Source organism: Hylobates moloch, unplaced genomic scaffold (genome assembly GCF_009828535.3).
Source record: "Hylobates moloch isolate HMO894 unplaced genomic scaffold, HMol_V3 SCAFFOLD_14, whole genome shotgun sequence".
In the NCBI taxonomy this organism is placed as follows: Eukaryota; Metazoa; Chordata; class Mammalia; order Primates; family Hylobatidae; genus Hylobates; species Hylobates moloch.
This window is the reverse complement of record NW_026652289.1, coordinates 33,663,440-33,688,742: the sequence shown is the minus strand read 5'-3', so window position 1 is coordinate 33,688,742 and position 25,303 is coordinate 33,663,440. Positions and strand designations below refer to the sequence as shown.

Genomic DNA, 25,303 nt, shown 5'->3' with positions numbered 1-25,303 from the left:
CTCTGGGCATCTATAAGTAACCAGGATAGAAAATAATTCTTAACACTGGGGATAAATTTGCCCATTTTTGCAAGTGACTTTCTTTACCAGATTTAAAGAAATATTTAACTGTGCACATAGGAATACATGATTTGGATTCACTCTCCAAAGTTAAGAAACCATTACTGTATGAAGTAGCACCGGAACAGAGGAGAGGAAGAAGGGGAGAAGTTTCAGGCCATAGTTAGGGATGGGAGGCACGGAGCATGAGTCACCCTGCGGCACTTATCTGTCAGCCCAAGGAGAAAGGCACTGGGCTGTTGCGATGGGCACCATAAAAGGACAGGCAGGAGAAGGAAGATGATACACTAAAAGATACCCTTTTAAGAGGGACATAGGACTGAGTGCAGTGGCTCATGCCTGTAATTCTAACACTTTGGGAGGCCGAGACAGGAGGATCGCTTGAGCCCAGCCTGGGCAATATAGTACTGAGACCCTGTCTCTACAAAAAAATAAAATTAGCTGGGTGCAGTGGCACGTGCCTGTAGTCCCAGCTACTCAAGAGGCTGAGAGGGGAGGACTGCTCGAGCCCAGGAGGTCAAGGCTGCTGTGAGCTGTCACTGTGAAACTGTACTCCAGCCAGAGCAACAGAGTAAGACCCTATCTCCAAAAAAAAAAAAAAAAAAAAAAAGAGGGACATAAATCCAATGAGCGCTGCCTGAGAAATTATCTTGGCCTTCCACTTCCAAGACCTGGCAAAAGAAAAGGCCCTCATGGTTCCAGTGTAACTACAGAAGTGCATAAACCCAAAACACCTTGTTAATTTCTAAAGCAGATCAATTTGGACAAAATACATTTCAATAAGGAAACAAAGCAAAGTAATTGAATGAAAATTATACAGGTTAAACATGCACATTGTGGTGATTATATCAGGGTGAAGAATTAGGATGAAAAGAAGTAGCAAAGTTTGAAACAACTTGGCTAAACACAAAAGTAACTTTGTAGAACAGTCTGGAATATTAACTTAAATTCTTGTTGGCTATTCAGCCTAGATGTGTACAGGGCCCGCCATCTGCTGGCAAGGCTTGGTACTGCTAATTTGGAAAGCACTCAGAGGAGGTGCCAGAGGATCATTTACTCTTTTTCATAGCAACACTGCTCAATATTAAATACGGATATATTAGTCAGGTCTCAACAGATGCAACAAATATTATATCTTGGATCTCTGAATTGTGTATTTCCTATCTTATAAGACAGAATACCTAATTTCTGGCAGGAAGGGATTCTGGACTGGTAAAGCCCTCCCAGTCACTAACAACCTTCTTCCTCCTCCAGTTATACAAATGGAATTGTACAGCATGATTCTTTTGCATCTGGCTTCTTTCACTAAACATTGTGAGAGCCATTCATGCTGTTAAGCATAGGAGTAGTTTTAATCATTTTATTTATATTAACAGATCACATTTTTTCTGTTTTACTTTTGGTGAACATTTAGGCTGTTTCTAACTCTTGACTATTACAAATAATGTAGCTTTGAATATTCTTGGCTATGTCTTTTGGTGAAAACATGCATGCATTTCTGTTGGGTGTATAATTTAGTAGTGACACTGCTGGGTCAAAGGGTATGCAAATGTTTAAATTTAGGAGACAATGCCAAATAGTTTTCTTTTTTTTTTTTTTTTTAGACGGAGTCTTGCTCTGTCGCCCAGGCTGGAGTGCAGTGGCGCGATCTCGGCTCACTGCAAGCTCCACCTCCCGGGTTCACGCCATTCTCCTGCCTCAGCCTCTCCGAGTAGCTGGGACTACAGGCGCCCGCCACCACGCCTGGCTAATTTTTTTTTTTGTATTTTTAGTAGAGACGGGGTTTCACCGTGGTCTCGATCTCCTGACCTCATGATCCGCTCACCTCGGCCTCCCAAAGTGCTGGGATTACAGGCGTAAGCTACCATGCCTGACCTCCTGCCCATCTTTCTATCCAGTTATGTGTCTTTGTTTAACTGATATATAAGGGTTCTTTTTAGATTTCAGATATAAGCCCTTTGTCAGTTGTACGTATTACAAATATTGTCTGTAGTATAAGATATATGTGATTTAAATACAGGACAACACAGCACCAAGCAGAGAGGATAAAGAGTGCTGGCATGCTCAAAGGTCCTTGCATTGTTCAGGAAGTGGTTAAATGATTAATTTACAATTAGATTCTAATAAATCAGGAATATAAGTGACAAACTCCACAGTAACTACTAGAATAAAAAGAAAATGACAAGGCCAGGCATGGTGGCTCACACCTATAATCCCAGCATTTTGGGAGGCCAAGGTGGGTGGACTGCTTGAGCCCAGGAGTTCAAGACCAGGCTGGGCAACATAGCAAGACCTCATCTCTACAAAAAATACAAAAATTTAGCTGGGTGTGGTGGCGCACACCTGTAGTCCAAGCTACTCAGGAGGCTGAGATGAGAAGATTGCTTGAGCCCAGGGAGGATGAAGCTGCTGTGAGCCATGATCCCACCACTGTACTCCAGTCTGGGCAACAGAGTGAGATCCTGTATACAAAAAAGAAAAGAAGAAGAAATAAAAGAAAAAACAAGGCCGGGCGCGGTGGCTCACGCTTGTAATCTCAGCACTTTGGGAGGCCGAGGCGGGCGGATCACGAGGTCAGGAGATCGAGACCATGGTGAAACCCCGTCTCTACTAAAAAATACAAAAAATTAGCCGGGCGTGGTGGCGGGCACCTGTAGTCCCAGCTACTCGGAGAGGCTGAGGCAGGAGAATGGCGTGAACCCGGGAGGCGGAGCTTGCAGTGAGCCGAGATCGCACCACTGCACTCCAGCCTGGGCGACAGAGCGAGACTCCGTCTCAAAAAAAAAGAAAAAACAAGAGAAAAGAATGTATAACTTGCAAATTAATGGGTATAAAATGGAATGACAGAAATATTTGATTAATCTAAAGGAAAGCAAGTAAGGAAAAAGAAAAGAACAAAAAATTGGTAGGAGAAAAGGAAATTTAAACCCAAATAAATATTTTTTAAAAGGTATTGTAGAAAATATATACCAAAAGAGAGCCAGGATATAGTATCAGACAGAATAGATGTAGGGGACATAAAAGGACAAGGTCAACTAACCAATAAAGTGATAGGTTAAGAAGATATGAGGCTGCTAAACTCTCCTCTCACCCCAACAAAATAGCTTCAGGATATATATAACAATGCAATACAATTACAAATCAGTAACATCAAGATATCTTGAAAACTCTCATACCTGCAAACCAAAACACACATCATTTGAATAATCCTTGGACTAAAGAGTAATTTATAAACTGAGTTATGAAATACTAAGAAGTTATGACAGTGATAATGCTTCATGATAAAATATATAGAGTTAAGTAGGTCTTGGAGGTAAATTTTAGAGAATATTTTTGATATTTAGCTGGAAAAGACTTTCTAACCAGACTCCCAAAGCATAAATCATTAAGTGAAAATGAATGCATTTGAGTGAAGCAAAATTAATAATTTCTAAGCCATGAAGAACACCATAGACAAAATTTGTAAGTGGGCAATATATGTAAGAAAATATTTATATCATTAATATTTATAATATACAAGAAAACCCTGATTATCAATAGGAAAGGTACAGGAAACTCTAAAAGAAAAATGAGAAGGAATACTAACAGGCTATTCATAGAAGGGGAATCCCAAGTGGCTAAGACGTATATGAAAAGTATTCAAACTCACTAACAGAAGAAATGTAAATAGAACTTTAATAATTAGATAGCACGTTATATGCACCAGGTTGGCAAAGATCAACAATGTCAAATATTGCCAGCAGTGTGTTAGGAACCCACCCGCCCTGCAAGTGGGAATGCAAATGCAGATGGGTGTCGTGGTTGGCTGGTGCTTGGTGAACTTAAAGTTTGTTTGTACTCAGTACCACCCCTGGAATATAAACCTCAGAAAAGCAATACCACCCTTGGGATATAAACCTCAGAAAAAGTGTCACTTAGCCACGTAAGTGAAGCTGTGTAAGGATGGTCATGGCACCACTGCTATGGCAGCAGAGAGCTGGGGACAAGCTGAATGTCCATTGTTAGGAGGATGGACAAACAAAATACAACAAATGCATTCTATAGAGCATTATACAGGAAACAGAAGCAATGAACTAAAATCCAGGCAACAACCAAAACGTGCTGAGTGGAAAAAATAAGAAGCAGAATGAAATATATGCTACAAATTTATACAAATTTTCTTTTCTTCTCTTTTTTTTTTGAGACAGAGTCTCACTCTGTCGCCCAGGCTGGTGTGCAGTGGTGTGGTCTCAACTCACCACAACCTCTGCCTCCTGGGTTCAAGCGATTTCTCCTGCCTCAGCCTCCTGAGTAGCTGGGATTATAGGCATGCGCCACCATGCCTGGCTAATTTTTGTATTTTTAAGTAGAGATGGGGTTTCACCATGTTGGTCAGGCTGGTCTTGAACTCCTGACCTCGTGATCCACTTGCCTCAGCCTCCCAAAGTGCTGGGATTACAGGCATGAGCCACTGTGCCCGGCCAAATTTATACAAATTTTAAACACATAAATATAAAACAATATTTATTGTTTGTCATTCAGAGATACATACTCAAAAACATAAGCCATCATTAAAGTATTTATCTGTGATGTGTGTGTGTAGGAGAATGAAAGAAAAGATCAGAGATGAAGGGAAAAATTAATTTAAAAATCCATGCCAGAGGATTTGCATAGATGAATGAGCTCTGCACTTGCAGTTCAAAAGCCACCCAAGAAAAACAAAAGAACAAGCGGAATTGTGATCACAGAAGAAATATCTTTAACTGCATGAGTCAAAGTTGGTTCTTCCCACTTTCCATTCACATGGAAGCATTAGGCGTGTTCTCCTGGGGCCCTTTCCTAGCACCTTTCTTAAAATGATTCTGTGGGTTCTCTGAGTTGTCTTGGGAATCAACCTACACATACAATCTAGTTAGGAAGGTAAACTGAATTCTTCCGGCTTTGGCTAAGGGCACCCATGTAGGTCAACTGGGATTCTCTGCCTCTTCCAACACAGACCTTTCTCCACCTTTTCCTCTGCACAAGTCCATCTTTCCAAAGAGTGTGGGCAAACTCTGTCACCCCAGTACTCTGAGGAATTGGCTTAGGTTGCTCTTTGGAGAGAGATAAAAGTACTAACTACGCACAACCTTCTCTTCATATCTCTTCCAGCTGAGTTTATTTGGTGAATATGGAGTAAGGTGAGGAACAAAGAACAATCCTTTCATTATCATGGATTCAGGTATGTTTAAGATCTTTCTCCTTTGAGGCTTTCATCATAAAATCAGCCTGTTGAAGCATTTTAGACTGGAGCAGGGCAGGGAAAAAAGGAAGGGAGGGAGGAAGAGAAGCGTGTAGGGGCTGGGGGTGAGGAGGGAGAGCAGGTAAAATGAAAGTCAAGAGAATCATGATCAGAACTCTGGGACCCAGGGCACTCCATAGACAGTGAAAAGTGTCACTGATGGATGCCCTGGTTGGGGCTGCTCTGACATGACTGTGTTCCTCTTTTACTTTCACACAGTGACCTCCGGAGAAGCCATGGCCGCAGCCTCATGGAGATGCTCCTCCTACCTGAGACACATTCTACTGGCAAAGAGCCTCCAGCCATCGTGTATGCAAAATCCTAAACTTGAAACTTACTGTGCAAATGATAATCTGATCCGTGCTTCAATTTCTATCCATTCTTCCTTTATAATCCTTCCACATTGTAGCAGCTCCTTTGAAAGTCTCTCTGCTTTTGTCAAATTCTCTGAAGCTTCCTTAAATCTGCATTGTGTTCAGGAAATTTTCCACTTGGTTCTAGATTCTACACCCCATGTCCTGAACTTCCTTGGCTCCCATACTTCTAATCACACTTCCTAAGTTATCCATCAGCATCAGCTTTTTACTTGGCATGTAAGTATTACGTGAATAGTATTTCTATTTGCAAAAGTTAGAGGCAAAAGGATACTTTTGAAGGGAGAGTAAAGCTCTGCCCATGGTATGGAAAAGCTCAATGGAAAACTTGAAAACATCTGTATTCTCATTATAGGGAGGCACAATGGAGTTGGCGAGGATTTGTCTGGCTTTTTCTGCATGTTGTTTCGCTTGCAGTGACAGTCCTGCAGACAAAGAAAAACAGGTCTCAGTTTCTCTTTCATCTCAAGTGGACAGGAATACAGTTCCCTATGGTCTGGGAATCTAACAAGGTCTCCTTCACATATTGTCAAATGACACATGGAGACGTATCTGGGCAGCATGAAACACTGTCATGACTGTAACAACCAAAGAAATGTTTTATACCAAGTACTCAAGATAAATTTTCCCCCCAAATGGTCTTTTTAGAAATAAACAAAATGAGCTGGAATTGAACAGCTTTGAAACCTCACCAATAGCAGAAGTAAAATATGTTACATATAATTATAAGAAACAAACTGAATACAAGAACTATAGCATTCTGAGCAGGAAATAAAATATTCATGAATTTTAATCCTGGCTGTGTAACTGCAATCTTAATGAAATACTAAAAATTCTGAATCTTCAGCTCACCCACCTATAATCATAATGTCAGAGAGTTATTTTTTTAACATAATACATATCTGATATCTACAAAAACTTACAAACACAATTCCAGTGAGGTAACAGATTAATGTGTGACAATTTCATATTCCTATGTGTTAAGAGACTAATATGAAACAAAATGGAGCAAAAAAAAATTCCGACTAAGAACGAATTCCCCAGTGTGTTCCAGTGTTCCTCCATGGGCTTGTTAATCTGCGGGAAGGGAGGACTGAGATCGCCAGCAAGGCTTCAGGGCTTTGCACTTCCCTGTACTCCCATCCTCCTCCCCTACACTGACACCCACTTCCACTCACATACACACAGCTCCCGTCTTATGTTCTTAGTTACACAAAATTGTATCTCAGATCTCTAAAAAACCTGTCAAAATATGAAGTTAATTCTGTTCCTATGTCTATAAAACAGGAAGAATATATTTTCTAATGCAGAAAATCAAGGGTATGCTTTTTATGTGGGAATTCTTACACAAGATTGTCTTATTACATATTTTTAAAAAGCACAGACATGTATTAGTGCCGCCTGTGCTTGTGATGTTACACAAAGCATGTTGGATTGTATTTTCAACTGTGTCGAGTCCCTGAAGGAACCTGAACTCAATTTACTGGCGGCAGCATAGGGTGAAGTTCAAGAATATTGACTGCCCAGGATGGATCCCCCCCTGCTCTACCACTTATTATAAAACGTCGGCCTCAGCTTTCTCAGCTGTAAACAGGGATATTAAAAACACCCACCTTTGAGGACTGTGGTGAGGACTGAATAAGGTTATGCATGGAAAACAACATGATGCCTGGCACCAAATGAGACTTTAATAAATGGTAGATACTGCTTTTACTTTAAATTGAGAAAGAAAGACTGTCACGCAGAGAGGCAGCAGGCTGTATAAGAAAAGCATCATCTGAAACCCCAGATGGCAGGACAAGCTGGCATTGAAATCCTGGGTCTGAGTCTCAGGTCAGCTACTAATTCACAGTGTGGTATGGGGAAAGCTGTCCTAACTCAGACTCATTGTTTTCCCTGAATCTACAAAACGGGGTGGGAGGGCAGAGTTTAAATTAGATAATCTCCAAGGTCCCTAAGAGCCTTTGATCTAATAGGTAGGACCAGTCTATAATCAGATTTGGCCAAATTTATTGGTGGCAATAATGAAACGCTTGGTATAGAATATGCCTAGCATTTGGTGTTTTCCACTTCTATGATCTTTATTCACTGGGCCAACCCTGGAAAGCTAGCATCACCATCACCATCATTATCACTTTTCAGCTGAAGAAGCTGAGCACAGAGATGCTCTTGTCCGTCTTGTCTTAGGCTGCACAGTCAGTAAGTAGAAGCCATCATCATATCCTGGGTGTCTACTGTTTTTGCCTTCCCTGCACCCATTCTCCCCTCTGTTTCCCTTTTGGGATCCTGGCTCCTGCACATCCAATCCATGTGATTTGGCGAAGGCCTGCTTCTCCTTCAGGATCCAATGAAGCCAAAAGAAGGTTTAGCCAATCAGACTATTCCTTGCCTTTGGTATACAACCCAAGTTGTTCCAATTAGAACCCTTCCCAAATCCTGGGATTTTGGTGGAGGGACATTCTTTTACTCCTGGGAATGCTTACAAGGGAAGCCTAAAGTTGCAGGCAGTCTTGTTGCCACCATATGGGCAAAGCCTGGCGAAGAATGGAGCAAATACCAAGAAAAACAGAGCCAAGCAGTGGGAGAGACACAAACTGAATCCTGGTCACATTGTTTGAACAATGGATATAGCTAAGTCTAAAAAGTTGTTCCCTTGAATTTTTAAGTTGTATGAGCCAAAAACTTTTGTTTATGCCAATTTGGGTTAGTCTTTTTAAATTTTTTGGTTATTTACAGTCAAGAGATTCTCCAATAAAAGTGTGAATGGATCCCATTCTGGGCCCCTATTCCATACCTTGGGTTTTTTCCTACAAAGTCTTCTGGCCCAACAGATTAATTTTCTCCTAAGAACCTTACTTTTGAAATCATTAAAAAAAAAAAAAACCCAGAAAAGTTAAAATATTTTTTCCATTTTTCCCCTTTGAATGTTTACAGGTTATATACCTTAACAACTCTTTCTAAAAAGAAATGGCTTCTTGGTATTTAGAAAGGAGAATATTTAAAAACCTGATCCTTCTAATTAAGCGTGAATCAAATTTTGGGGAGAACAGCAGAAATCAACCAACTGATCCCCCTCAGTCTAAGGCGAGCTTACCTTTCAGCTGGAGGTAGCCTTGAGCCAGATTAACATGTGCCTCTGCTAGTTTCCAGTGTGAGTCTCCATAGCAAATTCTTGTCAGTGCTACGCAACGCACAAGCTCATGGACGGCCTGTTTGTACTGTTAGGAAGAGAAAACAGGCTTACCAGTTACACAACTTAAAACTTAAGAGTCACAAAACACAAAATCAACGTGCTTTTATAACCCTTTGATAAATACTGAGTGACTACTATGTGCAAAACATTGTTCTAAGCACTTCAGATGTATCAGAGAACAAAACAGACAAAGATCTATTTGGGGTGGTAGAGTGTACATCTGGTAAGATGAAATAGACAATAAACATAAGAAGTACAATTTATAGTACATTTAAGGGTGAAAAAAAGAAATAGAATTTAAAAAATAGAAAAAGTAGAGCAGACATCTAGTCATTCTCTAGGTTTCCCAGCTGCCCACCAATGAACAGCTACTACATACGCAGGCACAACAGGAGCAAATGGTAGTGTTTTCAAATACTATACTTTGTGTGTGTGTGTGTATGTGTGCGTGTGTATAAGACACGGTCTCACTCACCTGGAGTCACCCAGGCTGGAGTACAATGGCACGATATAGGCTCACTGTAGCCTCGACCTCCAGGGGGCTCAAGCAATCCTTCCACCTCGGCCTCCTGAGCAGCTGGGACCACGGGTGTGCACCACCACACCTGGCTAGTTTTTTGTATTTTTGGTAGAGATGGGGTTTTGCCATGTTGCCCAGGCTGTCAAATACTACACTTCAGCTCTCTGTTCAAAACTTTCCTTAGCCATCTATACTAGCATAGCAAATGAGATCAGCAGGACTTACAGACTTGATTAAAGTAGCAAGAAGCACATTTTCATTCAGGGATAGGACAAAAAGAACAGAAAACTGGATTCCCAGCCCCAGGTGATCTCAGAGCAGCCATATCCTCAAAGCAGAGCTGGCAGTTTTTAAAACACAGTTCCAGGCTGCACGGTAGCTCAAACCTGTAATCCCAGCACTTTGGGAGGCGGAGGAGGGTGGATCACGAGGTCAGGAGATTGAGACCATCCTGGCTAACACGGTGAAACCCCGTCTCTATTAAAAATACAAAAAATTAGCCAGGCGTGGTGGCGAGTGCCTGTAGTCCCAGCTACTTGGAAGGCTGAGGCAGGAGAATGGTGTGAACCCGGGAGGCGGAGCTTGCAGTTAGCCGAGATCGTGCCACTGCATTCCAGCCTGGGTGACACAGCGAGACTCAGTCTCAAAACAAACAAACAAACAAATAAACACCTCAGCTCCAAAATTATTTGATACTCCTTCCATTCAGAGATGGAGGTCTATGTCCCATTCCCTTTGAATCTGGGCTTTATGACTGTTTGGCCAATAGGACCTGGAGGAAATGATGCAGTGCCAGTTTTCAGGCCACAGTCTAAAGGAACTGGTGGCTTCGCTTTCTGTCTCTTCTTGGGTACTCACACTTGAAACCTGTTATGGGCTGAACTGTGTCTCCTCCCCAACCTCCCTGAATTCATATATTTAAGTCCCAACCCCCAGCACCTTATAATGTAACTGTTTTTGAAGATGAGGTCTTTAAAGAGGTGATTTAAGTTCGAAGGAGGTGTTCGGGCGGACTCTAGTCCAATACAGCTGGTATCCTTATATATGAAGAGGAAAAGACACCAGGGATGGGCATGCACATGGAGAAATGACCACGTGAGAACACAGCAAGAGGGCAGTCATCTACAAACTAACGAGAGAGGCTTTAGAATGAAATCAAGCCCTGCTCACACCTTGATCTTGGACTTCCAGCCTCCAGAACTGAGGAAATAAACTCTGTTCTTTAAGCCACAGCATCTGTGGAATTTTGTTAGGACAGCACCACAAACTAATACAGAACCCAACCACAGTGCTGTGAGGAAGCCAACATGGCCCCATGGAGAGAAGACCCACATAGAAAGGCCTGATAGTTTGAGTGAATCATTTTGGCGGCAGATTCTCCAGACCCTTCAAGACCAGCTGAAGCTGTGTGGAGCAAAGCTGAGCAAACCCCACTGAGCTCTGCAAAAACTGCAGGCTCATGAGAAAAATGAATGGCTGTTTTTGTTTTAAGCCACTAAGTTATTGGAGTGTTATGCAGCAACAGATAGTCAGAACAGCAAGAGAGATGGCTGAAGAAAGAAAGCTGAAGGGGTCAAAGCAGAGGAAGAAAGGTAAGAACAAGGATAGAGTTGTGGAGAAGATCCAGGATACACCTAGGATGCACCCCCATCAATGTCAAAGCTCAAAGGGCTTGCATTTCCACACAATTCCTACATGCATTGGAAATACCTTCACCCTAAAACAACATTTTTCTTGACAAAAATACACAGCCAGACAGTTGGCCAAAGGAGAGTCACTTTTGTGACCTAGCAGGAGGAAGCTAAGGAATACATGCTCACCATAAAGTGCTGAAAGAAGGTGGACTGTGGTATTTTTTTCTACAGTAACATGTTTCTTACTACAAAAATAACGTATGCTCATTGTCAAAATATAGATGAGCAAGAAGATAAAAACTAAAAATCACCTGTAAGTTTACCCCCTAGAGATATCTAGGTAGCTAAATATCCCTTTGTTCTTTATTTTTGTGAATCTATCTTTATATATTTTTTCTTTTTCAAAAATAGGTTCATAAACTACATGCAGGTTTACAGCTGCTGTTTCAACAATTGATGAATAACTTGTCATGTCATCTTCTATGATGTAAGTTTGAATGGCTGCACAGTATTTTATTATATGACTATCATAACTGCATTACTCAATCCACTCTTTATTGGGCATTTAGGTGTTTGTAAATTTCTTATTTACTGAATATCCTGTATGGATAGCTTTGCACATACCCATAAACATTTCCACAAAACAAATTCCCACAAATGGGATTGCTGTGTAAAGGATATACAAAATTCTGAGGCTGTGAGGAGCCATTGCTGAAGTACCTCTCCAAGAGGTTGCACCAGTTCATACTTTCAGTACAGCATATGTGAGCAGAAATGCCCCTTATGTTGAACTGAGTACAAACTGTAGAGTTTTTGTTTGGTTTTTAGTTTGTCAATTTGTCAGTTAGCCCATTTCTCCTTGATTTAGTCCACATTTTTCTCCCAAATTGATGAGGCTGAACATCTTCATGTGTTAACTGGCTGTTTGTACTTCTTTTGGGAATCACCTTTTTATTGCCTCTAGACACAGGAAGTTTAGGGAATGACTACTTTGGAGAGAATGAAAGAGAACAACAACTACAGTGTATGAAAGAGAAGGAAATGATGACAACATCATGGAATCCAGACAGACAAAAAGAGAGGTAGATCTGTTTTGATAATGAATCTGTCCCAACTACAGATTTCCAGCGAAGGGGACTGTGCAGGCTGAGCTGGGCTTCCCTGACAATAGTCTTAGTTCTCAGGACCTGAGTGGGGATAGAGGTACACAAGAAACAGCTTGTCCTCCCTTCACTTCCTTATTTGTTATAAGGCATGGTCCAAATATCCCTATTGGTTTTCCAACCTTTATTCTACCAGTTCCAGTGACTTTAGCAATAGGCATCGGTAAGGGGCAGACAGAAGACAAGGACGAAGTAGGAAGGCAATTTCAAAACTGGGAGGAGCCTTGGAAATAATGTAACCTGGTCCCCTCAATTTAAAGATGGAGGAATATAAGGCTGGAAAGTTGAGATGATTTACCAGCAAGTAGTAGCGCCAGGAAGTGGTTAAACCATGAGGGGATGGATTGAGGACTCAGAAGCCAGCTTGAAGGGTCTCTCACTGGCAGATATGGAACAATCTAAGCTTCCATAAAAATAATAGGTTGTAGTGTATTTGAAAAATACAATTTCCTGAACCCACACCGATAGGAATAAATGAATGATAAACAAGCTGTGAAGAAAGAAAAGCTCTTCCTTATAATAGAATGCCAACAAACAAATGTTGAAAGAATGTGGAAGTCAGAGACTGGCTATGTGACAAACAACACAGTAATAACTGATTCAGGTGGCAGAGTGAAGTTTTAAATATATACATAGTCTCAATCTACCCACAAAATACTTATTAATTACAAAGGGAAAAATCGCATTTCTGTAGTAAAGAAACCTTCCAGACAGCACCTTAACCAAGTGTTCAAGGTTGCCATCACTGTACCGAGACAAATAGACATTCTGCACCTCCTGACCGGATGCACTAAGGAGCGCCCCATGTCACATCTGTGGTACATCCAAATGTACAATCTGAATAGAATCATAAGGAAGCATAAGACAAACTCAAATAGAGAGATATTCTACAAAACAATTAGAGTATATATTTCCAAGATATCAAGATCATGAAAAACAAAGTAGGTTAAGCAATTGTTTCAGATTAAAGGAGACTAAAGAGACATGACAACTCTATTTAACATGAATTCACAGACTGAACCATGGGTCTGATTGTTTTCTGTGAAGGACATTATTAAGAAGAAATATAAACAAGGTTTACAGATTAGATAGTAGTATGATACTGACATTAATTTCCTAATTACAATCACTGTACTGTGGCCATGTAAGGGAATAGCTTTATTCTTAGGGAATAAACACTGAAGAATTTGGGGGTAAAGGGCCATAATATCTACAACTTACTCTCAGTTCAGAAAAACAATGAGAGTCAGAGAACAAAGCAATAAAGCAAATCTTAACAATGACTGAATCTTGTACCTTTTCTGTAAGTCAGAAATTATTCTAAAATACAAAATTACCAAAAAACTGATATTTTAAAAAGTAAATTACATCATGTTAATACCTTGCTGAAAATATTTTTAAGGCCTTCCAGGGCACTTAGCTTGAAACCTGCAAGGCCCTAAGTGAACTGACAGCCTCTCTCACTCTATTTAATGTCAGCTTGCAGCTTCTTCTCCTTGCTTCCAATGTGTCCTGCTTGTGCCTACCTTGTAGATGTATGTGGGCTGTCTCCTCTCCCTAGAACTTTTTTCCCCTCAGCTCCTCCACACTGGCTCTTCTCTTCCTCAGGTCTCAGCTCATCTGTCACGTCTTCCTGGAGGCCCTCCCTGATCACTCTACCCAAGACGGAGCCACTCTACGCCCTCCTTAGCCCTTATCACAGTCTATAATTATCTGGTTCATTTACAATGTTGATTGCCTCTCAGGTCCATCAGGGTACGCACCTTGTCTGTCCTGTTCACCATTGTATCCTGGATTCTTCACCAGAATCACAGAACAACGAAATGTTTAATACCATTCTAGCTACACAGAAAAGAAGTTAATTCTTTACATTTGTTAAATGCCTTTGGGCATGAGGGCTTAATTCTTTTGCAGAAGTCTGTTTGAGAAAGGCTGCCAGCCTAGAGCCTACAAATAGTAGGTACTGAGTGAGTATCTGCTGCATAATGAACAAGCACAACCTCAAAACCAAATTTATGCTCTTTCTCTATAATCCTGGTCTTTCTCCTGTATTCGTTATACTGATGAAGGTCATGGACAAGTCTCCAATCACCAAAGCAGACTCAGACCTTGGGTGGTGGGAATTCTACACACCCCATCTTTCTCACTCTCACATCTCCATTCCCTATGTCCCCTCGGTCATCCAGCCCTGTCCCACTGATTTGCATTTCTAAATTCCTTTCAAAAGAGCTCAGCATTTCTATTTGTCTCTGCCACATGTAGTTCAGGTCCTCATAATTACTTGCCAGGATTACTGCAAATATCCTCCTAACTGATGCTCCTCTTGCAGTTTTACTCTTTTTTTGTCCATACCCTTCACAGCTATGGGAGTGACTGTTCTTAAAATCAGACCTGCTCATGGCATGCTTCTGCTTATAACCTCATGGTAATCCTCCATCATCTTTAGGAGAAAATCAAAACTCTTTCACTAGGCCTTGAGTGCCCTCTGGGCCTCAGTTCCTGCCCATAATCCAGCTTCTTTTCTTGCCCTGTGTCACTAACACATTAGTCCCAGACAGCTCCTTATAGTTCCCCAGACAGACTGCACTCCCTCAGACCACTGGCTCTTGTCCATTTGCTACCTCTGTCCAGAACATCTGGTCCTCTTCCTCACCTGTCCAACTCCTAAGCACTGTTGACCAGTGCAGTCTACCTAACTCCCATCCCAAGAAAGTGTGCCTTAACTGCTGTCCCTCTACCACCTCCAGGCTCACTGTCCACCCCTTTGTGTTTTGCATCTATGTCACTTGAGCTCTCACAGAACTCATCAACCTGACTACCATTATCTGTCTCCTGTCTATCTTCCCAACCAAATCCCGAGTCCCTCCAAGACAAAGACTGTGGCTTTTCCTTCTGTGCCCCTGGCACCTACATTGCACCTGGCACCTACATTGCACCTGGCACATATTAGGCATACAATAGATATTTATGATGAATGGATGAACAGGACCCAACATATAAGAGGTGATAGAGAAATGCCTACTGAATGAGTTAGTGAATGAGTAAAACTTTTGAGGAAAGAATGGGAAAGAAGCATGCAGAGAACAAGATTTGAGATTATAAGGAATTACAAGCTCTATGAGAGCAGAAGCTGCATCTGCTTTGTTTGTGTTGTATCCCAATGCCTAGACTTGGCACACAGTGCGAGCTCAATAAATATTTGTTGTTGGCCATGCCAACTGCTGTGCTTGGAGCCTAGAGGTACTACATTCATTCATGTTATAACAAAGGCACTGTCTTATATACTTTCTTGTATCAAACTGCTGAGATTAGGAATGTAATCCAAAACATTCTACTTCTCTTGATTACACCTTATAGCTCAATTCTCAGAGTAGAAATACAGAAACAAAAGTCTCCTTACTTCATGACTGTTGGAATAGGACTTTGCTTTCTCTTCACAGAGGTGGAGTTTCTCTCGAGGAGGCTGGAATAGTGCTGTCTGAGGCAGCTTGTTTTGGAACTTCTTTCTATGAGTGATGCTAACAGCAGCAACAACTTCATCTAGGTGGTTGGATATGTGGGTTTCCTGTGATTCTTGCATATTTTTATATACATTGTCTTCTAATTTTAAAATAAAAAACAAAGATGTTAAATGATAATTTCCATAGTTACTTTTAGAAATATACATTTCAACACTATACCCATAACTTCTTTGAAATTAGTAGCATTATATCCCAAAAGATTATGGTGGCTACTACTGACCTGCTGATTTCTACTTTCAACTAATTAAACCTTCTTTCTTTATGCATATAGACATACATATATATACACATACATACATATACACACATACGTACACATGTATATAAACACACACATACATACATGTATATGTGTATATGTGTGTATGTATTATACACATACATATATACGTATATAAAGTCCAGTAGAAATTAGTTTAGCACATATATATGTATTTATATGTACATATATATATAAAGTCCAGTAGAAATTAGCTTAGCTCAAACAGCTCTCAATGACCCCAGATTAAATGAGCTGAAGCCCAATTGACCCTGAGGTAGAAAGTAAATAACTGTTGTTACAACTTTTGCCTCTGGCCAAGATGAAGTATATTAACTACACTTATCCTCTTGCCTGAAATAACCCAAAACAAACAAATAAACAGCCCACAGAACAAAGGATAAAACAATGGTTTCAAGAAACAAGACAAGCAATGAGAGAGCAATTCCTGAGAGATGGAAAAAATAAGTCACCCCAGTTTATTGCTTTGAGAGAATTTCCAGGAAACAGCACAGGGAAGAGGGGACCCAGAAGTTATCCCAGTGGACTACCTGAGTTGAGGAAGTAGAGTTGAGAGTTTGGGGAGACCAAGGTGACTAGAACTGACAGGATAAATTACTGAAGAGGAGAAGGCTCCAGAGACAGAGGAACCAAGATATTAGCAGAGGGACACCCTCAAGTATAGGGAGAGAATACTGATTAGCATGTGTGTAAGAAAAGTATTTAAGTCTGGAGAAAGAATCCTTCAATAAGGTTACAGGGAACAGTGTGTTGTGCTAACATAAGGCTGGTGCCTGTTCCCACCAACCAGACTGAAAAAATTTTTAATTCATGAGGCATTAGATAGATAGAGTACTCAGAAGCCTTTTATCTCAGTAGAGGTGATAATTAGCTCTAGACTGAACACTGCTCAGATCACACAGATCAAAAAAGTAAGACCTAAAAGGATCAAACTGTTTCCAAGTGACTTGATTGCACTAGAGGACAATACTCAAGGATGTTCATAGGAATACTAAAATAACCAACACCTAACAAGGTAAAATTCACAAAGTCTAGCATCCAAGGATTACCAAGCATCCAAAGAAGCAGGAAAACATCGCCCATAATGAGAATAATCAATCAAAACTGACCCAGAATTGACACAGATGTTAAATTAGCAGATAAAAACATTAAAACAGTTATAATAATTGTATTCTATATGCTTAAAAAGTTAAATAGACATGGAAGAAATAAAAAAGAACCAAATGGAACTTCTAGATAGAAAAATTATGTGTGAAGATGAAAATGTGTGGGATTAATGGCAGATGAGATAGTGCAGATGAAAAGATGAATTTGTAGACATAGCAATAAAAATTATCAAAAACGAAAAAATATCAGTGGGCTGTAAAACAACTTCAAGTTGCCTAATATATATGTCATTTGAGTCCCTAAAGAAAAGCATATTAGAGGAGGGACAGAAAACATATTTGAAGAAATAATGGCCAATATTTTTCCAAATTTAAGAAAAAGCATAAAGCCAGAGATCCAAGAAGCTCAATGAACACTAAACACAAGAAACATGAAGAAAACGATACCAAATGAAGTCAAAACATCATAAACAAATTGCTTAAAACTATGATAAAGCAAAAATCTCAAAAGTAGAGAAAAGACACATTACATATAAAAAATAAAGATAAAGATAACAGATTTCTTAGAGGAATAAAAAGCAAACAAGGAGAGAGTTAAAGATACTGCTTATCTTTAAAGTATGGAAAGAAAAAAGTTGTCAACCTTAAATTCTGTACTGGTAAAAATACCTTTTGAAAACAAAATTTTAAATAATTAATCACCAGAAGACTTGCACTACAATGTTCTCAAAGAAATGTAAAAGGAAGTCTTTCAGAAGGAAGGCAAATGATAGCAAATGGAACTCTAGTTCTACAAAAAAGACGACCTTGGAAATGGTACCTACATGGGCAAATATGTAAGATTGCTTTAATATTACAATCATGTTCAGCTTCATGGCATTTCAGTCAATGACAGACTGCATATATAAAGGTAGTCCTATAAAATTATAATGGAGCTGAAGAATTCCTATTGGGTAGTGATATAGCAGCTGTTGTAACATCATAGCATGATGTATTTACTCATGTGTTTGTGGTAATGCTGGTGCAAACAAACCTATTGTGCTGCCAGCCATATAAAAGTAAAGCATACACAATTATATACAGTACACAATATGTGATAATATTTGATAAATAACTGTTACTGGTTTATATATTTAATATACTACATTTTATAGTTATTTTAGAGCGTACTCCTTCTACTTATATATTTCTAAAAGTTAACTGTAGAAAAGCCTCAGGCAGGTCCTTCAAGAGGTATTGCAAGAGAAGGTATTCCATTATCATCATAGGTGATGAAAGCTCCATGCATGTTACTGCCAATGAAGACGCTCCAGTGGGACAAGATGTGGAGGTGGAAGGCAGTGATATTGATGATCCTGACTGTGTAGACCTAAATTAATGTGTGTGTTTGTGTCTTAATTTTGTTTTTTTTTTTTGAGATGAAGTCTTGCTCTGTCGCCCAGGCTGGAGTGCAGTTGGCGTGATCTCTGCTCACTGCAAGCTCCGCCTCCCGAGTTCACGCCATTCTCCTGCCTTAGCCTCCCAAGTAGCTGGGACTACAGGCGCCTGCCACCACGCCCGGCTATTTTTTTGTATTTTTAGTAGAGACAGGGTTTCACCGTGTTAGCCACGATGGTCTTGATCTCCTGACCTCATGATCTGCCCACCTCTGCTTCCCAAAGTGCTGGGATTACAGGCATTAGCCACTGCACCTGGCCTGTTTGTTTTGTTTATTTGTTTTTGGTTTTTGGTTTTTTTTTTGAGACGGAGTTTCACTCTTGTTGCCCAGGCTGGAGTGCAATGGCTCTATCTTGGCTCACCGCAACCTCTACCTCCCGGGTTCAAGCGATTCTCCTGCCTCAGCCTCCTGAGTAGCTGGGATTACAGGCATGCACCACCATGCCTGGCTAATTTTGTATTTTTAGTAGAGACGGGGTTTCTCCATGTTGGTCAGGCTGCTCTGGAACTCCTGATCTCAGGTGATCCACCTGCCTCGGCCACCCAAAGTGCTGGGATTACAGGCGTGAGCCACCACGCCTGGCCTGTGTCTTAGTTTTAACAAAAAAGTTTAAAAAGTAAAACAAGAAAACAAAAAATTTTAAAAATAGAAAAAAGCTTATAGAGTAAGGATATAAAGAAAGAAAAATTTGGCCAGGCGCGGTGGCTCACACCTATAATCCCAGCACTTTGGGAGGCTAAGCTGAGCGGATTACAAGGTCAAGAGATGGAGACCATCCTGGCTAACACGGTGAAACCCCGTCTCTACTAAAAATACAAAAAATTAGCTGGGCGTGGTGGCACATGCCTGTAATCCCAGCTACTCAGGAGGCTGAGGCAAGAGAATTGCTTGAACTTGGGAGGAGGAGGTTGCAGTGAGCCAAGATCATGCCACTGCACTTCAGCCTGGGCGACACAGCAAGACTCCATCTCAAAAAAAAAAAGTAACGATCAAAGGGCCTGATAGGTATTCCTCAAAAGACATACAAATGCCCAATAGGTGTATGAAAAAATGCCCAAGATTGTTATCATTAGAGAAATGCAAATTATATCCATGAGATTTCATCTTACACCTGTTAAAACGGCTATGATTAAAAAAAGAAAGATAGATGTTGGTGAAGATGTGGAGAAAAGGGAATCCTTGCACATTGTTGGTGGGAATGTAAATTATGGAACACAGTAAGGAGGTTTCTCAAAAATTAAAAATAGAACTACCATATGATCCATCAATCACAATACTGGGTGATACATCCAAAGAACAATATTAGTATATTGAAGAGATACCTGCACTCCATGTTCATTGCAGCATTATTGACAATGATCAAGATATGGTGTCAATCTAAATGTCTATCAACAGATGAATGGATAAAGAAAATGTGGTATGTATACACAATGGAATGCTACTCAGCCTTAAAAAAGAAGGGCATCCTGTCATTTGTGACAACATGATGAACCTAGAAAATACTATGTTAAGTGAAATAGCCAGGCACAGAAAGACAAATACTGAATGATCTCATTCATATGTACAATCTACAAAAGTCGAACTCACACAAGTAGAGAGTAGAACACTGGTTACCGGAGGTTGTGGGAGGAGGAATAAATTCAAGAGATCTATTGTATAACGTGGTGACTACTGTATTGTTTCCTTGAAACTGCTAAGAAAGTAGATTTCAAGTGTTCTGATCACAAAAAGCGATAAATATGTGAGGTAATACATGTGTTAATTAGCTTATTTAGCCATTCCACAACATATTTCAAAACATCATGTTGTACAAACAAAAGAATGAGAGAGATGACATCACTACAGATTCTACAAATATTAAAAGGTTAATAAGAGAATATTATGAACACCTTTATACCATAAATTTGACAATACAGATGAACAAATTCCTTTAATGACACAAACTACCAAAGCCCAAAATATTAATAAAAAAGAAAAACTGTATGATCTCACTCAACATAGAAAAAGCACTTGACAAGATCTAATATCTAATATCTATTCCTGATGAAAATTCTTAGCAAAGTAGGAATAGAATTATACTTCCTCAATCTGATAGGCACCTTTGAAAAACCTACAGCTAACATCAGACTTAACAGTGAAAGACTGAATGCTTTATCTCTATGATCAGAAACAAGACAAGAAGGTTCACTCTCAATACTTCCATATAGATTTTAGATTTTAATCTAAATGTGAAATTTAGATTTAAATCTAAAATACAGATTTATTGACCTATATTTATTATAAAGCTACGGTAGGCAAGGCAGTTTGTACTGCTGTTAAGTAGACAAGCAATGGAACAGAATGGAGAGTCCAGAAATGGACCCACACATACATGAATAACAGATTACTGACAAATAGGCAAAACCAATTCCTTGGAGAAAGAAGTCTGCTCAACAAATGATGCTGGAACAACTAGATATTCACACATAAAAATAAAACAAAAAACCCCTTTGATCTATATCTCATACTATATACAAAAATTAACTCAAAATTGAACATAGAGCTAAATGTAAAACTTAAAACTATAAAAACATGTGTAAGAAAACACTTGTGACCATGCATTAGGCAAAGCTTTCCTAGATATGACCACCAAAAAGAATCATTAAAAGAACAACATAACCAATTGGATTTCATCAAAATTTTAAATTTTTGCTCTTTAAGAGAAACTGTTAATTAAAAAACTAGAAGCTGGGAGAAAATATTTTCATAAATATGTATCTGATGTAAGATTTGTATCTTACTGGTATAAAGAACTCTCAACACTGGTATCTCAACTTACTGGTATAAAGAACTCTCAACACTCAAGAAAACAGCTCTCTATACAAATGGGCAATTTATTTATTTATTTATTTTTTGAGAGGGAGTCTCGCTCCTTCGCCTAGGCTGGAGTGCAGTGGTGTGATCTTGGCTCCCTGCAAGCTCCGCCTCCCGGGTTCACACCATTCTCCTGCCTCGGCTTCCTGAGCAGCTGGGACTCCAGGTGCCTGCCACCATGCCCAGCTAAATTTTTTTGTATTTTTAGTAGAGACAGAGTTTCACTGTATTAGCCAGGATGGTCTCGATCTCCTGACCTCGTGATCCGCCCACCTCGGCCTCCCAAAGTGCTGGGATTACAGGTGTGAGCCACCGCACCTGGCCAAAAATGGGCAATTTATTTTAACAGATGCTTCATCAAAGAAGATATACCAAGAACAAATAAGCACATGCTTTATACTCAACATTATTAGGCATTAGGGAAATGCAAGTTAAAACCACAATGAGATGTCACTCATCAATTAGAATGACTAAGATTAAAAAGACTTATTGTAGTAAGTGTTGATGAGGATGGGAAATAACTGGAACTCTCATACACTGTTGCTGGAAATGTAAAATGGTATACCACTTTGGAAAACAGTTTGGCAGGGTTTAAAAAAAAAAAAAGCTGGTAAAATAAGGCCAGGCACGGTGGCTCATGCCTGTAATCCCAGCACTCTTGGAGGTGGAGGCCGGAGGGTCACCTCAGCTCGGGAGTTTGGGACCAGCCTGGGCAACATGGCAAAACTCTGTCTCTACAAAAAATACAAAAATTAGCCGGGTGCAGTGGCGTGTGCCTGTAGTCTCAGCTACTCTGGAGGCTGAAGCAGGAGGATGGCTTGAGCCTGGGAGGAGCAGACTGCAGTGAGCCAAGATCACACCATTGCACCCCAGCCTGAGAGACGGAGGAAGACACTGTCTCAAAAAACAAAACAAAACAAAACAAAATTGTAGTAAAATATATATATATAAAATATACATATATATATTTAAAATAAAATTTCTCATTTTAACCTTTTCATTTTTTTCCCTTACTTCACGTGGCCATTTTAAGCCTTTTTTTTTTTTTTTGGTTTGTTTTTGTTTTTGAGACGGAGTCTTGCTCTGTCGCCAGGCTAAAGTACAGGGGCACGATCTTGGCTCACTGCAATCTCCGCCTCCTGGGTTCAAGCAATTCCCCTGCCTCAGCCTCCCGAGTAGCTGGGACTACAGGCACACACCACCACACCCAGCATAATTTTTTGTATTTTAGTAGAGATAGGGTTTCACCATGTTGGTCAGGATGGTCTCAATCTCCTGACCTCGTGATCCGCCTGCCTTGGCCTCCCAAAGCGCTGGGATTACAGGCATGAGCCACTGTGCCTAGACCATTTTAACCATTTTTAAGTGTGCAGTTCAGTGACATTAAGTAAATTCGCATTGCTGTACAACCATTACCACTGTCCATCTCCAGAATTTCCTTCATCTTGCAAAACTGACACTCTGTACTCATTAAACAATAACTTCCCATTCCTCCTACCCTCCACCTCTGGCAACACCCATTCTACTTTCTGTCTCTGAATTTGACTGCTCTAGGTACTTTGTATGTGTGGAATCATACATTATTTTGCCTTTTGTGACTGCTTATGTCTCTTAGCATAATGCCTTCAAAGTTCATCCATATTGTAGCATGTCAGAATTTCCTTTCTTTTTAAGGCTAAATACTATACAACATATTGTGTTTATACATTTATCCATTAATGAACACTTGGGTTGCTTCCACCTTTTAGCTATTGTGAATAACGCTGCTATTGAACATTAATGTACAAGTATCTCTTTGGGTTTCTGCTTTCATTTTTGGGAGGTACATGCCCAGAAGTGAAACTGCTGGATCATATGATAATTATGTTTTTAATTTTTTGAGGAAACATCGTATTGTCTTCCACAGAGGCTATGCCATTCTACATTCCCACTGGCAGAGCACAAGGGCTCCAATTCCTCCACATTCTCGACAAAACTTATTTTCTGTTTTTAATAATAGCCATCCTAATGGATATGAAGTGATATCTCATGGTGGCTTTGATTTGCAGTTCCCTAATGACTAGAGATACTGAACATCTTTTCATGTACTTATTGGCCATCTGTATACTTACTTTGGATAAATGTCTATTGGAGTCCTTTTCTCACTTTTTTTTTTTTTTTTGAGACAAGGTTTTACTCTGTCACCCAAGCTGGAGTGCAGTGGTGTGATCGCAGCTCACTGCAGCCTACAACTCTTGGGCTCAAGTGATCCTCCTGCCTCAATCTCTGTTGCCCCGGCTGGTCTCCAACTCCTGGGCTCAAGTGATCCTCCTGCCTTGGCTTCCCAAAGTGCTGGGATTATAGGTGTGAGGCACTGAACCTGGCCCTTTTCCCACTTTTTGTTTTTGTTGTTCTAGTTATTATTGATCTGTAGGATTTCTTTGTATATGCTAGACCTTAACCCCTTATCAGATACACAATTTGTAGATATGTTCTTTCATTCCATGGATTACCTTTTGTTGATTATTGTCCTGTTTTTGCACAAAAGTTTTCAATTTTGAAGTAGCCCAATTTATTTATTTTTTATTTTGTTGCCTTGGCCTCTGGTGCCATATCTGACAGTTTCTTAATAAGTTAAACATGCACTTAGCACAGGAGTCATCATTTCACTCCTAAGTTGTTTTTTTTTTGAGACAGAGTTTCACTCTTATTGCCCAGGTTGGAGTGCAATGGCACAATCTTGGCTCACTGCAACCTTCGCCTCCTGGGTTCAAGCAATTCTCCTGCCTCAGCCTCCAGAGTAGCTGGGATTACAGGTGCCCGCCACCATGCCCAGCTGATTTTTGTATTTTTAGTAGAGACGGGGTTTCACCATGTTGGCCAGGCTGGTCTCAAACTCCTGACCTTAAGTGATCCACCTGCCTCAGCTTCCCAAAGTTCTGGAACTACAGGCATGAGCCACCATGCCCAGCCAACTCCTAAGTATTTACATGAGAGAAATGAAAACATACATTATAAAAAGACTTACATACAAATGTTCATAGAATTTTTATTTTTAATAGCTAAAAAACTAGAAAAAAAACCCCAAATGTCTATAAATGGGTAAATGGGTAAGCAAACTGTGGTATAGCTATACAATGAAATACTACTCAGTAATAAAAAGGAATGAATATGTTACAACATGAATAAATCTCAAAATAGTTATGCCGAGTGAAGAAGTTAGGCAAAATAGAGTACATATCGTGTGATTCCATTTATATAAATTTCAATGAAATCTACTCCAATGTATAATGACCAAAAGCAGATCAGTGATTACCTTGAATTGGGCTAAGGAGGTGGTATGACAGGGATGGGACACAAGAGGGAGGAAGATGTAGGAAAGGGTGGAGTGGAGGGATTACAAGGGGCATGAGGAAACTTTTTGCGGTGGTGGATATGCTCATTATCTTGACTGGTTGCGGTTTCTTGGGTGTACACATATGCTCAAACTTAGCAAATTGTATACTTTTATGCCAATTAATAAAACTGCTAAAAATCGTATATATAGATTAGCCTTTCAGAGATCCCTCCCCATTCTTCCTTTTCAAACTCCAATTCCATTATTTACTATAGATAACATTTTAAATTTCATCCTATTGCAACTTCTTTATTTATTTTTTATTATTATTTGAGATGGAGTCTCACTCTCACCCAGGCTGGAGTACAGTGGCACGATCTCAGCTCACTGCAACCTCTGCCTTCCGGGTTCAAGCGATTCTCCTGCCTCAGCCTCCCAAGTAGCTGGGATTACAGGCACGCATCACCATGCCTGGCTAATTTTTTTCTTTCAGTAGAGATGGGGTTTCACCATGTTGGCCAGGTTGGTCTTGAACTCCTGACCTCAAGTGATCAGCCCACCTCGGCCTCCCAAAGTGCTGGATTA

At 40.1% G+C, this 25,303-nt stretch overlaps 1 protein-coding gene across 12 annotated transcripts in view; it reads right to left on the bottom strand.

The window, feature by feature from the left end:
• TTC23 (tetratricopeptide repeat domain 23) overlaps positions 1-25,303 on the bottom strand; it is a 207,731-nt gene that overhangs the window by 84,101 nt on the left and 98,327 nt on the right. For 10 of the 12 annotated variants that reach the window (XM_058427131.1, XM_058427130.1, XM_058427128.1 and 7 more), the window contains 4 exons: positions 15,605-15,804; positions 8,789-8,912; positions 5,969-6,119; positions 5,659-5,784 (listed from right to left, as the gene is read on the bottom strand). In XM_058427131.1, the coding sequence (XP_058283114.1) occupies positions 5,659-5,784; positions 5,969-6,119; positions 8,789-8,912; positions 15,605-15,784 (581 nt within the window). In that variant the 5' untranslated portion in view covers positions 15,785-15,804. The remainder of the gene's footprint in view (positions 1-5,658; positions 5,785-5,968; positions 6,120-8,788; positions 8,913-15,604; positions 15,805-25,303) is intronic. The other 2 variants (XM_058427134.1, XM_058427137.1) reach the window with 1 other exon arrangement.